At 60.7% G+C, this 16,051-nt stretch overlaps 1 protein-coding gene across 1 annotated transcript in view; it reads right to left on the bottom strand.

The window, feature by feature from the left end:
- The window catches only part of LRP1 (LDL receptor related protein 1), an 89,542-nt gene that overhangs the window by 13,312 nt on the left and 60,179 nt on the right, over positions 1-16,051 (bottom strand). The window contains exons 34-62 of the mRNA XM_059832776.1: positions 15,904-16,044; positions 15,459-15,587; positions 13,654-13,785; positions 13,267-13,401; positions 13,051-13,180; positions 12,383-12,509; positions 11,945-12,096; positions 11,651-11,775; positions 11,004-11,375; positions 9,558-9,747; positions 8,933-9,137; positions 8,536-8,728; positions 7,954-8,079; positions 7,725-7,853; positions 7,121-7,240; positions 6,305-6,418; positions 5,680-5,829; positions 5,261-5,395; positions 4,595-4,711; positions 4,221-4,349; positions 3,625-3,747; positions 3,054-3,194; positions 2,781-2,968; positions 2,328-2,511; positions 2,018-2,103; positions 1,527-1,646; positions 939-1,126; positions 482-687; positions 53-241 (exon numbers count right to left, since the gene is read on the bottom strand). Of these exons, the coding sequence (XP_059688759.1) occupies positions 53-241; positions 482-687; positions 939-1,126; positions 1,527-1,646; positions 2,018-2,103; positions 2,328-2,511; positions 2,781-2,968; positions 3,054-3,194; positions 3,625-3,747; positions 4,221-4,349; positions 4,595-4,711; positions 5,261-5,395; positions 5,680-5,829; positions 6,305-6,418; positions 7,121-7,240; positions 7,725-7,853; positions 7,954-8,079; positions 8,536-8,728; positions 8,933-9,137; positions 9,558-9,747; positions 11,004-11,375; positions 11,651-11,775; positions 11,945-12,096; positions 12,383-12,509; positions 13,051-13,180; positions 13,267-13,401; positions 13,654-13,785; positions 15,459-15,587; positions 15,904-16,044 (4,476 nt within the window). The remainder of the gene's footprint in view (positions 1-52; positions 242-481; positions 688-938; positions 1,127-1,526; positions 1,647-2,017; positions 2,104-2,327; positions 2,512-2,780; positions 2,969-3,053; positions 3,195-3,624; positions 3,748-4,220; positions 4,350-4,594; positions 4,712-5,260; positions 5,396-5,679; positions 5,830-6,304; positions 6,419-7,120; positions 7,241-7,724; positions 7,854-7,953; positions 8,080-8,535; positions 8,729-8,932; positions 9,138-9,557; positions 9,748-11,003; positions 11,376-11,650; positions 11,776-11,944; positions 12,097-12,382; positions 12,510-13,050; positions 13,181-13,266; positions 13,402-13,653; positions 13,786-15,458; positions 15,588-15,903; positions 16,045-16,051) is intronic.

The raw sequence follows: 16,051 nt of genomic DNA, 5'->3' as shown, positions 1-16,051 counted from the left end.
CTCCGCGGCACCAGGGCCACCCCAGCCCCTCAGCCCTGGCCCCGTGGCTCACCGTCAGGCTGGCGGTAGGGGTGGTAGATGTGGATGTCCATGGGGCGGTGCAGCGTGCTGATCAGCAGGGTCTTGTTGGCTCCCGTAGTCTTATGGGCTCGGTTGATGGACTTGGTCTCCCAGTCGGTCCAGTAAATGAAATCCTCAAAGAGGGTGAGGGCAAAGATGTGCGGGATGTCCTGGCTCAGCACTGCAACGGGGAGCAGGTGGCTCAGCAAGGGGCTGCCCCACGCCACCCCTCCCACAGCGCGCAGCCCTTCTCCAGGGACAGCTCAGCCAGGGAACAAACCTCTTCCCCTGGTCAGAGGCACAGAGGAGCTGCCGAAGCTGGGGACCGTACCCAGCAGCCCTGGCTCCTGCTCCCACGACTGATCCAAAGCCCACACCCCACAAAGGCCTGGCAGTGACCCAGAAGCCCTGGTGCTCTCACCCGTGTGCCGGTTGGAGCCGTCCAGGCTGGCAAACTCGATGTAGTCCTCCCGTGCATCGGCCCAATAGATCCGGCTGTTGATGTAGTCAAGGGTAAGGCCATTGGGCCAAGTTATCTTGGTGTCAACGATTACGCTGCGGTTGGTGCCATCCATGCCGATCTTCCCGATCAGGGAGTGGTCCCCCCAGTCCGTCCAGTATAGGTAACTGCAGATGAAACAGAAGAGCAGAGGGAGACTGAGTCCAGCCCAAGCCACAGCAGTGGCCGCACTCTGCCCGTTGCGTGGCTGAACTGAGGCGCGTGGGGACACGGGTGCAGGGCAGGGAGAAGCAGCCAGGTGTCCCGGAGGTGAGGAGGGAAGGCCCCGTCCCATCTCGCAGCCTCCAGGACTATGGCAAGATGGTAGGGGGCCCACCAGCCCCCTCTCCGCATAGGTCCAGGTGCCGCAGGCTCTCACCCATTCTGGACATCCACCACCAGTGCCCGGGGTTCACGCAAGCCTGAGTTCACCAGCACAGTGCGGTAGGCGCCGTTGAGCTTTGACACTTCGATGGTGTCCCGACCTTTGTCGCACCAATACAGGTTGCCTCCCACCCAGTCCACAGCCAGCCCGTCAGGGTTGCTGAGGCCAGTGCGGTGAAGAACCTGTTGGGAGAGAACAAAGATGTTGGGGCTGGACAGGGAGAACCAGATCCTGCCCTGGTCCCTCAGGGATGACAACATCCCCCTTCCTCAGCGCGCTGCCCCTGCACACGGTCCTGCCCAGCTCCCTTTCCTCACTCTTCTCTTCCCCCAACCCTCCTTGCCCGCTGCTTTGGGGCAGCGTGGAGCCCACCTCTGATCAGGATGGTGCTGCAAAACATCCCCGTAGCAACCTGGGCTGATGCCCTTAGCCTAATGATGACCCCACAGCAGGGCTTGTGCCCTCTTCCCCGGTGGCCCTCGTGCCAGTCTGGGCCCCTCCAGGCAGCCCCTCTGTGCAGGAGGTGGGTGAGGACCAGCTGCCCAGACCAGGGGTGCTCGAGGGGCTGCCTCGTTCCCACACCTGAACGTTGCTCCCGTTGATGTGCATGCGGCGGATCATGCTGCCCTGTGTGGTGACATCTGTCCAGTAGATCATCTGCTCCCGGTAGTCGAAATCCAAAGCCACTGCGTTGTTCAGCCCCTGGGAGGAAGGTAGAAGTGTTGAAACAGTCTCACCTGCTAGCACACGGTCACGAGGGCATTACAAAGACCAGTGAGCCGCCAGCCTCAACTCCCGGTCCCTGCAGCAGAGAAGTTAAAAGCACCTATAGACAACTGTTGTGCAGACCCTGCCTTATAAAGCTCTGCTACCAAAGAGCTACTGTTTACACAGGACCTCCTGCATTCTCATAGCAAGAGCTGTTGTTTATACAGGATCTACCATCTGCCTGGGAAGCCAAGAGCCCAAACTCCCAGGCTGGCAGGTCTCCTGCCCTGCAGGGCCCCTCTCCAACTCTGAACCCCCCGCCACGTGGGGCTGGTGCTCCCTCCTGCTCCCAGCTGCCCCCGCACCTGCTTGAGCAGCGTGTAGTTGGAGCCATCCAGGTTGAGCTTCCTCAGGTAGTATCGGTTGGCAAAGATGAGGAAGGGCTCTTCATCTGCACAGGGAAACCATGGGACGTGTCAGGGAAGTGCTGCTGGGATGTGGGCAGATCCCCTGCGGACCTGCCGCCCTCCCTGCCCCGCTGCTTCCCCGCTCTCCTTCATGAGTCAGGTGCAGCTCCTTTGCCTTGCAGAGCACCATGACCAACTCCAACACCAGCAGCATCCCACAGTCACCAGAAGAGCATCCCTGCCTCCAAAGCCCGCTCTTGGCTCTCACCTGTGACAGCTTTACAGCTGGTGGGGTTGTCAGGTTTGAGCTTGTAGCCCTCTATGCACAGGCACTTGTAGCTCCCCAGAGTGTTGATGCACTTCTGGCTGCAGGGGTAGGTGGTGGAGCACTCGTCGATGTCAATGCACGTCTTCCCGTCATCCTTCAGCCGGAACCCGGGATGGCATCTACACTGCAGGGGGCAACCCAGAGCTGTTAGACATATTCAGGGCCCACACAGTGGGACATGACAGGCTGTCACCATGGGACAAGTGGGCTCAGGCACAGCCAGCTCACAGACACAAGAGCAGCACGCAGAAGCACAGGCCAGAAGTGCCCGTGTGTGCATCCCCAGCCCAGCTGGTGCAGGACAGAAGCACACTCACGCTAAGAGTGTCTGTGGAGGAGAAGGGAGCGGGAGAGCATCCCTCCAGTCGACCCTCCCAGCCTATGGGCCCCTACCTTGTAACCAATCTTGAGGTCCTCGCACTCCTGGGAACAGCCGCTCAGTTTCTTGTTGAGACACTCATTGATGAAGCAGTTGAGCTCATCTGAGCCGTCTGCGCAGTCATTGTTGTTGTCGCAAAGCAGCGCCTCTGGGATGCACTTCCGGTTCTTGCAGAGGAAGAAGGAGTCGTTGCACTTGTTCTCTGCAGTGGGGCAGAGAGGAGGTGGCAGCGGTCAGCGCGAGGCAGCCAGGCGACCCTGCTCCCCGGCCGCAGCCCCCACAGGTACCTGGGCTGGTGCAGCGCGGGTTCTTGGGCGCCTCATCCGAGTGGTCGTGGCAGTCGAACTCGCCATCGCACTCCCACTGCCTGTTGCTGAGGCAGCGGCCGTTGGCGCAGCGGAACTCATGGGGGCCACAGGTGGGGTACTCTGTGGGAGGGTGGCGGGCTCAGATGGCACAGCCCACCTCCCTGAGCCGGACGGGAGGAACAGGGGCACTGCGGTGGCTGGGCTGTGTGGAGCCATGGTATGGGTGCCCAAACCTCCCTGCAGCCCTCCTCGGGACCAAGGAGGCGGCAAACGTGGTGGTTTTGGATCTCTCCAAAACTGCTCTGTGCCAGGGTGGACACCCTGCTGCGGGGCTGGAGGGGAACAGCTCTCCTGCAGCTCTCCAGCACTGAACCCCTCCCACTCCCTCTCCTGGTTCCCCCTCACCGTGCTCTCATGTCAAACCCCCTCTAAATGACAAAGACTCCACCAGGATACCATCTCAAAGCCCAGGAGACGCAGCGCAGCTGCCAGGGCCAGTGCTACAGGAGATACGGCCCTTGCTGTCCTCCCCCACCCCTCAGACACCCACCACACTCCGGGGACTCGTCTGAGCCGTCACCACAGTCGTCATCATGGTCACAGACGAAGTGCTTGGGAATGCACTGGCGGTTTCCGCACATGAACTCCCGTTCATCGCAGGTGTTGTTGTACACTGCAACAAGGCACCACTGTCAGCCCCCCGCCATACCACATGCTCTCCTGCCTGCCCCCCGAGCCCTTCGTCTTGGGGTGCTGGGGACAAGAGCTGAGGCACAGTCCAGTCGGGGCAAGGACTCCCACTCCTTAGCCCCCAGCCTGAGCCCAGGCCTGGGCCCTCGTCCCATGGCTGTGAACAGCACCCAGGCACCGTGGTGCCTTTGGCTATTGCTCCACGGGACGATGCTCCTCCTCTCCTCACAGCCAGGGAAAGGCACCCAAACGTCCCCACATCCAGGTCTGCTGGACCACAGCACTGCAGTTTCCTCTTGCAAGCCTGGAGGGGAAGTGGCCAGGACGAGGCATCCTGTCTGCTACTGACAGGGACCCTGGAGAGTGGGGCTAGACCCCCTAGGCAACTCTGTCTGTACTACACTCAGCTCCTCTCCAGCCCCTGGCACCGCCATGCACCCAGCCCTGAGGACTCACAGCAGCCGGCAGCGAGGGTCTCATCAGCTCCGTCTGCACAGTCCTTGTCTCCGTCACAGAGCCAGCGCTCCGGCACACACACATAGGTGCCTGGGCACTGGAAGGATCCTGTGCTGCAGGTGGTCAGCCCTGGGGAAGGGAGAAGCAAGAAGGAGACCAGTCATCCCCACCGCTGGAGAACCGGCACTCCTGGGCTATGTGCCCCCACGTCTCAGGGGCACCCCAAGATACAGAACCCAGGAAAGCAGTGAGGACCATGGCACAGGAAAGCAAGGGTGGGAGAAGGGATGGGCAGAGGCAGGAATACACAGAGATGGAGCAGCAGTGCAGGCAGGGACTGAGAGACATCAAAGCAGGGGCTGGAGCAGACTCACGGCAGCGGCTGTCCTCATCAGAGCCATCCCCACAGTCGTCTGCCCCATCACACACCCAGAGCTTGGAGATGCAGCGGTGGTTGTTGCACTCAAACTGCACAGGGTAGCAGAACTTGTCTGGGAGAGGAGAAGAAGAGAGGAGGGGTCAGAGCTGGGGCGATGCGGGGGGAAGGACATGGCAGCAGAGCACAGCCAGGCTGGGCCAGCCGGGCTCCGGGGCTGGAGCCCATGGTGGTGCTGGGGCTCCTGCTCACCCAGACCTGGCAGTGTCCGCATGCCGTGCTGATGGGCACTGCAGCGGTAGGACTGGCGTGGGATTCCCTGCTCTGGAGCTGGGGAGCTTCCCCAGTTCCTGAGCATGGTTTGGGGTTTGTCCAGGGAGGTTGGAACTAAAAATGTAACTCAAGTGAGCCGTAACTGGCCATCCTCAAAACGAGCATGGACACTCATGCATGTGCTGACCAAACAAATGTACAGGATGTTTGCATTGGTCATAGTTAAAAGCCCAAGCTTGTGGAATAAGACCCCCCCCCCCAGAGGGGGAAAAATCTGGAGTCTGATCCTTGGCAAAGGGATGTGAGAGAGAGGAGAGGATCCTGCCTCCCCTCCAGCATGCTTGCGCTCGCCACCCCATGCTATCACCCTGGAGTCCCTTGCTCTCCCCACCCTGCCGCTCACTGCAGTGAGTCTCGTCTTCTCCGTTCTCGCAGTCGTCCTCTTTGTCGCAGGTCCAAGTCATGGGGATGCACCTCCCGCTTGGGCAGGCAAAGTAATTGGCTGGACACTTGGGTTTCCTCCCGCCTGGTTTGTGAAGTAAACATCAGTAAGGTGGTGGCACGGATGCGCCCAACCCAGAACAGTTTGACTGAAGGATTGCTCTCCAAAAGCCCTCGGTGATCCCGCATCGATCAGCGTGCTGCAGCTCCCTCCATGCAGGTGCTGCGCAGGCAATAGATGATGCTCCCGGTGTGCAAACAAAGCATCCACCGCCCAAAGAGACCCCAAAGAGGAGCACCCGGCCAGAGGGTCGGCATGATGCCCCCACTCTCCTAGGCCTGAGCCCCCTTTCCTCTCCCCACTCTCACCTGGGCAGTTCCGCTCATCTGAGTAGTCTCCGCAATCATTCGCCCCGTCGCACACCCAGCTCGGAGCATAGCACAGAGAGGTGTGTTCGCACTTCTGGAACGTGGTACCCTTCACCCCCAGCTTGAAATAGCTGCTGCAGTCGGTGGCAGCTGCAAGGAACCACACCAGGACCCCTGGGTGACGGGTGCTGCTCGCCGGCGGCACAGCCCTTCCGTCCAACTCCCACCGCACAGCATGAGCCCTCACCCTCCTGCTGACAGCCCTTCCCTCCCCAGAGCAGCACCGGGCTGACTCTGCCCCACATGTGCCCCAAGCTGCTGGGACCATGTTAAGCACTTTTGACGGGCTGTCGGGTGGCGAGGTGCCAAGCATGGTGTGGGGGGCTGCAGTGATGGGCTGGGGCTGCTTCCAGCCAGCGGGCTAACCTGGGCTGGCCTCTGCTGATGGGATGGGAGCCAGGGCCCTTTTCCCTCCCTGATTCAGCGTAAGTCCCAAAGACTGAAATGAGGTGCAGGGACCCAGGCCCCTGCCCACAGGCGCAGAGGGCAGGAGCGTCTCCAGAGCTACAGCAGGGCAGAGCTGGGGAGGCAGCAGGGAACATGGGACAGCAGCTGGGGCACTCACTGCAGTTCATTTCATCTGAAGCATCCTCGCAATCGATGAACTGGTTACAGCGGCTCGAATTCCCAATGCAGCTCCCATCTCGGCAGCGAAACTCAGTAGCAGCGCAGCTGGTTTCTGCAAGGGGGAAGCCCCCGCAGCAGATGAGGCTGGGCTGGGGGACCCAGCATGTACAGCCACCCCACCGCCCCCACTCACGTTGTGGATGTGCATGCACAGACATACACCCGCTGCCCAGCACAGGTATGGACCACCTCATCCTGTACACCCAGCTCTGGTCCCCTCCCGGCTGAGACCTGGTGTCTCCCTGGTTCACACAATCTGCCTGGCAGCCTCAGCTCGTCTCCCGAGCTGGCCTGTTGCTATAGCAGGCCTGGGTGGGCTCGGGGAAGCTCCTGACCTTCCCTGTTGGTTCTGAACCAAGCAGACAGGCTCCTGCAGCTCTGAAGGGATGCTGCCCTTAGGGATGCTTGGGTGCCCGTTTCTCAGGAGCACAGGAGCCACGAGGAGCAGCGACTCTGCACCTCGCCATCGCCTTGTGTTCCTCCTGGGTGTCGAACCACTGTTCTCGGGAGGCTCTGGGTGCTGCAGGGCCGTGCTCGGGAGTTCTTCCTTCAAGCTGCCAGGGAGCGAGCTTTACAAAGTGGACTGTGGCACAAGCAGCATGACTAGGATTTAGACCTTGACTCTCCGTTAAGCCCTGGCTCCGCTCTGATCCTGTCAAGCTGAAGGTAACTCCTTCCCGAAGCCTCTGTCCCTGTCCCAGACAGCTGACTGAGCCCTGGCAAGGGCTGGCTGGGAGCCAGCCAGCCTGCTTACTGTTACACGGCACTTCGTCCGAGTTGTCCCCGCAGTCATCCACGCCATTGCACCAGTAGCGGCTGGCGATGCAGCGCCCGTTCATGCAGTGCAGGTAACCCTTCTTGCACTTGCGGCTGCCTGTGAGGGAGGAGGAGGAAGTGAGCACGAGGGGAGGGCTGGCACCCCCGGGTGTCTCAGCTCCTCAGGGACCCTTCTGCAGGGGAAGAAACTACACAGGCAGGATTAGAAAACAGGCTCCCTCATGCTGTGCTGTCAACGTCGCAAGGTTAAGCTTGGCCCTTGCCCAGTAGAGACCCCTCCCGGCTGAGGATCGAGGCTTGGTGTTAGAGGGAGGGTGCTGCAGCCCCCACTGGGTTGGCTCAAGGTGTCCCACTCTCCAGCCTGCCCCCCAAAACTGGAAAAGGTTTGGAGCCCTTAAAGCCTGGCTTGGCTGGGCCCATCTCTGGGAGGGCAAGAGGGACTGCGAGCACTTGAGGGACATGAGAAGACACCCAGGAGTCCTGGCTCCCTTTGCCGAACAGAGCTGACAGCTCAAGCAGAGTGCCTGCGCGTGCCGAGGGGTGCGTGTGTTTGAGCAAAGCAGCAAGAGGAGGAACCTTACTGCAGTAGGACTGCTTCTCGTCCGACTTGTCCTTGCAGTGGACCACACCATCGCAGGTCCGGCTGAAGTCAATGCAGTCGCCGTTCCCACACTCGAACTCGTCGTGCATGTTGCAGGTGGAATTCAGGGCTGGGGGGGGCGCGGGGAACGTTAGCTCTGCCAGGCTGAGACTGGCCTCTCCTCCTCCCCTTCCCATCCCCATCAGCTCCCACGTCCACCTCCCCTCCACCTTTGCAGGTGAAATCCTCCTGCAGGACGCGCTCGCCGCGGCAGGAGCAGTTGACGTGTCCTTTGGGCGTGAGCAGGCAGAGATCCTGACAGCCGCCGTTGTTCACCCTGCATGGGGACAGCTCACCTAGGAGAGACAGAGAGCAGTCACACCAGGGACAGTCTCAGCAGTCCCTTCCCCTTGTCCTCCCTGCTGGGAAAAGTAGGGGTTCTGCACCACACTCTTCAGATGGGGCTATGGGGGATGCATGGGGTTAGGGGCACCCAGTCTCCCCAGATCTTGCAAGGAGGATGCCCCGGGAAGAGCACACATAGGGCAAATTCTCTCTCTCTCTTCAGCCTGTGCAGGGTTTGGAGATGGACATCCCTTGGCGTGAAGGTCCCAAAGGGGCAATGACAGGCCAGGAAGGATGGTGGGAGGGGTTCCCCCTTCCCCTGGCCTGCAGACGGGGTGGAAGAGCAGCGCTGTCTGGTAGGGGGCTGAGCCGCCCGAGAGAGGGGGCAGAGGTCTGGCAGAGGCAGGGGAGCAGGGGCCCATGGTGGTGAGGCTGTGGGTGATAGGTGGGGCGCGGGGCATCCTTACAGCTGTCAGTGTCGTTCGCCACGGCAATAATGCCCATGGGCTGCTGTGGGATGTCAACACGCAGAAGCTTCATGTCAGTGCCCACATACTTGTTGGCTCGTTGCACAGCCCTGCGCACCCAGTCCGTCCAGAAGATGTAATCGCCGTAGACAGCCAGGCCAAAGGGGTGCACAGGCTCCGATTTCAGGATCACCTGCCAGACATTGACAAACCGTGAGCTTGAGGGAACCTGGCTGTGGGACGCAGCCCGTTCCCATCTGTCTGACCCAGGGGAAGGCCCGACTCCCCCTGTGTCCCAGGAACAGCTCTGTTTTCCTCTGACAATGCGCCAGCCCCGGTTTCAACACTTGCTGCTCTCCTGCCCCATCTCTGCTGCTGGGGCCAGGTCTTGACTCACATGGCGGTGGGAGCCATCGTATTCACAGCGTTCGATTTTGTCCAGCGTGGCATCAGAGAAGTAGATCTTCTCCGCCTTGTGGTCAATGGCCAGCCCATTGGGTGTCCGTATGTCCTGGTCAATGATGATGAGGACATTGGCACCAGAGAGGGTGGCGCGCATGATGCTGGGGTGCTGCTCATTCCAGTTGGTCCAGAACATCAGGCTGGAAGGGAAGAGACACACAATGCCTTTGCAACCCCAGCTCTCTGCCACGTACATGTCGGCTCAGCCCACCCCTCTGCTGCTGTGGGGCTTCCAGGGACTTTGGGATGGATAGGACATCGTCCTTGCATAAAAAGGGTGAGAGTGGGATGAATGAGGCCACTACAGCCAGCTGGGAAATGTGGTACTCCATGGCACCAGCTGGCCAGAGAAGGGGATGGGATGGGGTTTCTGTCTTTGCTTTGGGGTGCTGAAGGACATGTGGGAAGGCGGGGGACAGGGCCTTTCCTCCCTGGGGTCCAATACTCTCTGTGCTGGGAACCAGTGCTTCCTCCGCAGTGGAGGGGTGTCCACCTGGATGCTGGCCCTGGGACCACGTGGACCCATGGGCAGGCTGGCTGGACCACCGATGGCCACTCACTTCTGGCACTCGTCCAGCACAAAGGCCCGAGGGTGATCGTCCCCTGACATGGTGATCACCGTCTCCCTCTCGAAAGCCCCCAGGCGGCTCTGGTCCACGGTGTGGCGGGTGATGGTGGAGGTGGTGTAGCTTGTCCAGTACAGCGTGTCCCAGCCGCGGTGGTATGCCAGCCCCTCCACCGAGCCCACGTCTGCAGGAGGGGAGGACAGGCAAGGGTTGCGTCCAGCCCATGCTTCTGCAAGGCTGCCCGGCTCACTCCGCACAGACAGTGCTGACTGTGACACTTGGACGCAGCTTCTTTGGCAGCCTGAAGTTATTGCTTTTAATTACACCCCCAAAAAAATCCCTTAGAGGCTCTGGCTGCTTGCTAACATGGTGCCAATGCGGCAGCGCCTGAGGGGACTCAGCAGGGCTGGGCTCGTGTCTGTGCTAACGGGTGAGCTGAGACCCCAGGAGACTTTAGGGGCCTCCTGGGCAGACCTCTGCTACCAACCAGGTAACGACACTTCCTTGCAGGAAGACTGACTGATGTTCACCTACGACGAAACGAGGACCTGAACTTGGCTTTCAAGCTTGTGCTCTGATGCTCTCCCCTGCGCTGGCCAGGCCTTGCTCCGGGTCCCCCTGTCCCCACAGCAGTGGCACTGGGAAGGGAAGGGTCTCTCTCTGCCAGGGGAGAGCTGAGGCCCAGAGGCACAGAGCGATGAGAGCTCATGGCTGACCAGGGAGACCTTCCCTCCATCTCCCAGGCCAGGAACTTGAACTGTACACCCATCCTTCCTCCCTCGTTAATGATCATCGAAAGGTTTAATGAACTGGCTATGAGAGATGGGCCCTGCTCTCCTGATCTCAGTGATAACAGCTATCCCAAGTGCCAAATGTAAATACACTTATTAGCAAGCACATCTATAACCCTTGCTGGAGGTGCTCCCTAGTGACACAGAGCAACAGACGTGGTCTTTTCAACTGCTGTAGGAGCCATTAAAACCAACCAAGTGCAAACCGAGGGCTGGAGGTGAAGACAGGGCCAGGCATGGAAAGGTTTGCTCAGGCTCAATGGGTCTGTCTTGGAAGTCAAATGCAAACACAGAGCAGATCCCAAGTTTGCTGCAGTGCCTTGTTTCTAGAGCAATGCAATGCATACCCACGTGCATGCCTGAGCCTCGTGATACACTCTCCTTGCCAGAACAAGCTCTGCAGACTGCTCCTGACACTTGCGTCCTCTACCACACGCTGCTGCCTCTTCCAGAGGCTCCACTAGAAAGCTCACAGCTGAACCCTTAACAGCCGCCGCTCAAAACGCCGCTCAAAAACACCAAAAAACGTTAACAGAGAAAAGGAAAAAAAAGGCCTTGGGCGAGGAAGGAGGGAGTTCAGAAAGAGGTGGGGAGAACAGAAGAGGGGTCTGAGAGCAGATGCACATGGAGGGAGCCCTGTGACACTCACTCTCCACAATGGTCTTGCGCCCTGTGCCATCGTCATTGATCTGCTGGATGTTGCCAAAGTGGATGTCGCTGTAGAATATGCGGTTGCTGCCCTTAGAGCCGTAGCGGTAGTCAAAGGCCAGGGCAATGACGTTCTTCATGTGCTCTGCGTCCTCAAAGGGCTTGATGGGCGCATTGAGGTTGTTCTCGTCCGACAGGTGGATGCTCTTGAGGATGGTGCGCTCCGAATACAGCAGGTAGCCGTCATAGTCCCGGCAGCTCACCCCGTCCTCAGACAGCATACCGTGGGCACAGGCGCATGTCCTCTGCCCACTGCCCCGGAACAGGCAGAGCTGCTGGCAGCCCCCGTTGCTCTGGGCACAGATGTTGGTGCCTGGGGAGGAAAGGGGGGATTGTTCAAGGGACTAGGCAGGCTCTGTGTAGGAGGATGCTCCCGCTCGACCGCTTTTCACCTCTCCCTGCTCCCAGAGGAAGTGGGTGAAGAAATGGGCTCAGCCCATGGCACAACATGGTTCTTTGACAAGGACACAGTGGCCCATTTGTTTCCAGCCCCCTCCCTGCATCTGCCTGCCGTGGGAGCCCAGCCTGGGTGGCCGTCAGCGCTCAGCAGCACTGCACGAGGGGCTGACACCCTGCTCCGGGATGCACCTTTCTGCCTGGCCCGGTTGAAGACTTTGATGTCCTTGAGCTGCACGCCAATCCCTGTCCGCAGGGACACTGACTCGGTGGCGTTGTCCTTGTTGCCTCTTTTGATGGAGCCATTTGCATGAGTCCTAAGAAAGGACAGGGTCACTGAGCAACCAACGTGGGGCCCACGCCAGCAGCACCATGTGGCGGGACCCAGCTCTGCCACCTTCCCCATAGCACCCACCAGCTTCCCACCCTCCTGCACAGCAGGTGCCAGGGGACACCCAGCACTGCTGGAACCCTTGGGCACTGTACCTATCACTCCAGTAAATGTACTCCTCGAAGACCGACACTGAGAACATGTCCATGTTGTTGCTGGACAGGACGACCTCTCGGTTTTCGCCTGTCTCCAGGTCAATTCGTTCAATCTTGTCTGTCCGGGCATCGCACCAGTAAAGCTTCCCGTCCTGAGGCGATGAGAAAGCATCCCAGTCAGCAATGGAGCAGTGCACCAGGGTGGCACTAAGGCACCCTCCACACCTCCCACCGCGTCTGGCAGAAGGTCCCAGGGTTCAGAAGATGACCACCCTGGACAACCCTCCCTGCACTGAAGAGGAGACTCCAGGGCCCCGGGGAGGACAGCCGTGTCTCCAGCGGCCCCACCAGCAGGGCCACGGCTGCAGGGACCCTTGGGACCTGCACACTCCCTGCCAGACCCCAGGGCAGCGCCGCCCTCCCAGCCAGCAGCTGTACCTCGTAGTCGACAGATATCCCGTTGGGCCAACTGATGCTGACGTTCACCAGCACCATCCGCTCGGTCCCGTCCAGGCGTGACCGTTCGATGCGGGGGTACTGCCCCCACTCTGTCCAGAACAGATACCTGCAGGGGACAAGCAGGGATGTGACCACGGGGCCGTCCAGAAGCAGCATCCATGGGCCATTTCGCCATTGGAGCAGAGGACGAACACCCCTTCTCCTCATCCCTCCACACCGGGGCCTCAGTCCAGACCCCTGGTGATCTGCCAGCCTCCTGGCTGCCGCATGCTTGCAGACCACGCTGCAGCTGGGGAAAGGAGTGCTGCACTGCAGCTGGATGCAGCCCAGAAACCAGCCCATGTGCCAGGCATGTAAGGTGCTGTTCTCCATCCTTCCGTGGATCCAAACAACTCTCCACTCCCTGTGACTCTGTCCAAAGCTGAAGCCAGTCTGGGGAGGCTCCACTTGGATTTTCTGAGGTGCTGGCACCCACGAAGTCACAGGGAGCTCCCAGGAAGCTCAGTCCATCAGTGAAAGGGCGTTTAAACCGCTGTCTCCACTGTGTGCAAACTGCATGGCTCTGCCAGAAGGGTGCCGGGGGTCTCTGCTACATGCCCACCCCCCAGCTGATGGCCCTCTCTGTGTGGCTTTGTGCAGCATCTCACCCCTTCTCTGGATGGACCGTGATGGCCCGCGGCTTGTCCAGCCCCTGTGAGATGACCACGTAGCGGAAGGACCCGTTCAGCCTGGCCACCTCGATGACGTCGAAGCCCTGGTCCGTCCAGTAGATGTTTCCTGCAGAGAGGGGACAGTGAACACCCGCGTGAGCCCCACTCCCCAACTGCCCACCTGCTCCTCCCTGCTCTGAAGCAGCATCTCACCGGCAATCCAGTCCACGGCGATGCCCTCCACACGGCCAATGCCATTGGTGACCACGTCCTCCCGCCACGTCTGGTCCCGCTTGGCCCGGCTAATGGTGCTCAGACCCATGTCCACCCAGTAAATGGTGTCGTTCTCTGAGAGGGGCCAGGCAAGAGAGTGGGTGTCAGTGATCACCTCTGGGTCACCCCAAGGGTGGCACAGATGCGGGCTGAGACACACCGCAAGGCCCCGGCGTGAGGACCTGAAACTCTCCCTCGCCCGGAGCTGCCAAAGGGAGATGTTCTAGGCCAGAGCTCTGCGAAAGGAGTGTCTGGTGACAGTCCCCCTTGTGCTCCCCCTCCCCGACCTCTCAAGCTCTGTTGTCCTACTCCCAGCCCCCACGTCACCTGCATGGAAGTCGATCCCTACGGCCAGGGAGGTCCCTGACACAGGCACGAGAGCATCCGACTTGTCATTGGGGTCCAGGGGAATGCCGCGGATCCCCTCGTGGACTGAATACAGGAGGAAGGAGCCAACACCTGTGACAAAGATGTGGGGACAGTAAGACGCATCCCACAAACCACACGCTGTCCCTTAAACAGACAGCCGCAACTCATGGAAAACTGTGACAGCAGCTCCGTGGAGGAGCACAAGCGTGGTAGGGCTGGCAGGAGGGCTCGACCCTGCCATGACAGCAGCACCACGAGTCCCCGGCCCGGGCAGATGGCCTAGGACAGCAGAGGGACAGGGTTAACCACGCTGGGTGGACCTGCTGGCAGGCTGTGTGACTGCCTGAAGCATCCCCGCACAGACAGCCCCTACGCCCACCTCTCGGCTGACTCCGAGGCTGACGCATGTGAGACGTGGGCTGGAAGCGCAAGTGGCAACTCCGCAGGCAGCTGGGGAGGTGGCGGGGGAGGCAGTCCTGCTGGACACCAAGTGCCTGATCCTGCCCACAGTGCTGTGGTTGAGGGGTGACGTGTTTACAGGGGCAGCATGCGCGTGGCATACTTCAAAAGCTTTGCAGCACTATGGTCTCTCATGGAGGGAGGGATGCCTCTGCTTCACTTGGATCCCCGCATGAGAGGGGACTAACCAGGATGAACGTAAGGAGAAAACTCCTCCGTGATCAGGATGGGATGGTTTTCACCACCACACCGGGCAGGGGAAGGAATGGCAAACCTTGTGGAAAGAGGGCAGGGAACAACTCACTCTAAACCAAGCACGGACATAGTCAGGGACGAGGTTTCTGATGGCTTGGGGCAGGAAACCGGGGAACAGCCACAAAGCCCTTCCCTGCGTCGCTCGAAGGGGCTGCATTCTGGCAGGCCCTGCCGAGACCTCCCTGGAGGCTGCAAGCCCCAGAGTAGCCTGTTCAAGGGGTCCTGACCCACGCCAGGACACAGGGGACGCAGGAGCGAGGTCTCTTTCCAGAGCTGCCTCCACCCCCGAGCAATGGCAAAGGCTCTGTGCCGCATCTGGGTCAGGGCAGCGCTTGTTATTCAGTCCCTGCCCTGACCCAGATGGTGCAGCAGCTCTGCCAGCCCCCTCCAAACACACCAAGAACCTTCTGCACACAAACAGCCTTTGAGAGGCCTTGGCAGTGACCAGGGGGTGGGGGGGCTCTTCCCTCCCAAGGGAGACGGTGACAAACCAGGCAGGGATGAGGATCTGCAAGGCAAATGCTGTGCCGGCTGCCAAGCCCTCTTCCCGGTGATTGCGGCGAGTCAGTGACCCAAACCCGCTGCTGACAGCAAAGGTTTCACCTCTCCTTTGAGTGCTCCCACCGTGCAGTCCTGGTCCCCTCCTCCTGCTAAACCCAGAGCCCTTGGTGCCCGGGCAGTGCCCTGGTGCTGCCCACACTCATCACTGCCAGCCCCTCACAAGGACAGTCCATGCGAGGGTATCACTGTGGCCGGAGCCCGCAGCCCCTCCCAAGCCCCCCTGGCATCCCTCCGGCCCCCAGCATCCCTCCGCAGCGCTGCTGGGTGCAGGGAGGTGCGGGGCAGTTGGGAGGAGCCCGCACACAGCCAGAGCGAGTGGTTACCAGCCCCCTGCGAACCATGACAGCACACACGCCTCGCTCGGCCGCACAGCACCACGTGGCACAGGTGGAGCTACAGTAAGCAGCGGGCATGGCTGGGGGAGGCCGCGGGGTCTCTCTGCTCCAAGGGGGTAGTTCAGATGAGGGCATGGGGACAGGCACACTCACCTTCGCAGGACTGCTGCCCGCTCTTCAGGCTGTAGCCCGCAGTGCACATACAGGACCGGGAGGTCTCGGAAGTGGGGAGACAGAGCTGTGAGCAGTCGCCGTTGTTTAGGCTGCAGGGGTTGGTTCCAGCTGCCAGGGAGCGAAGGGGGGGTGAGTGGCAGCCAGTGGCCAGGGCACACCCACCAGCGCTGCGGGCGCCTGGGGAGAGGCTGGGGCAGCCGGGACCAGCACCGCTCAGGGCAGCCACACGAGACACGGGTGCTCTGCGCCAGCCGGCAGGGACCTGGCACAAGGGCAAGGCCCAAACTTGGGCCAGCAAGAAGGGGTGGGTTCAGCTGGCGGCCTGGCCACTGTGGGCCAGAGTCCAGCCCCGCTGACACCCGGGTGGAGCGGAGGAGCCACTGCCCAGCCCTGGAGGGTCTCTGCCCTGGGACCATGCGCTCACCTTGCTGGATGCTTTCATCATACACCTTCATGTGCATCACCAGTGTGGTGCTGTTGCGCAGCACTGTCACCTCCGACCCGTCCTTCTTGTTGCAGGTGCCCATCCTCTCGGAGGCCTGGTCAGCCCACCACAGCTTGTTGCCTGGGAG

Source organism: Gavia stellata, chromosome 36 (assembly GCF_030936135.1).
Source record: "Gavia stellata isolate bGavSte3 chromosome 36, bGavSte3.hap2, whole genome shotgun sequence".
Lineage (NCBI taxonomy): Eukaryota > Metazoa > Chordata > Aves > Gaviiformes > Gaviidae > Gavia > Gavia stellata.
The sequence above is the reverse complement of the archived record's forward strand: the minus strand, read 5'-3'. Positions and strand labels throughout refer to the sequence as shown.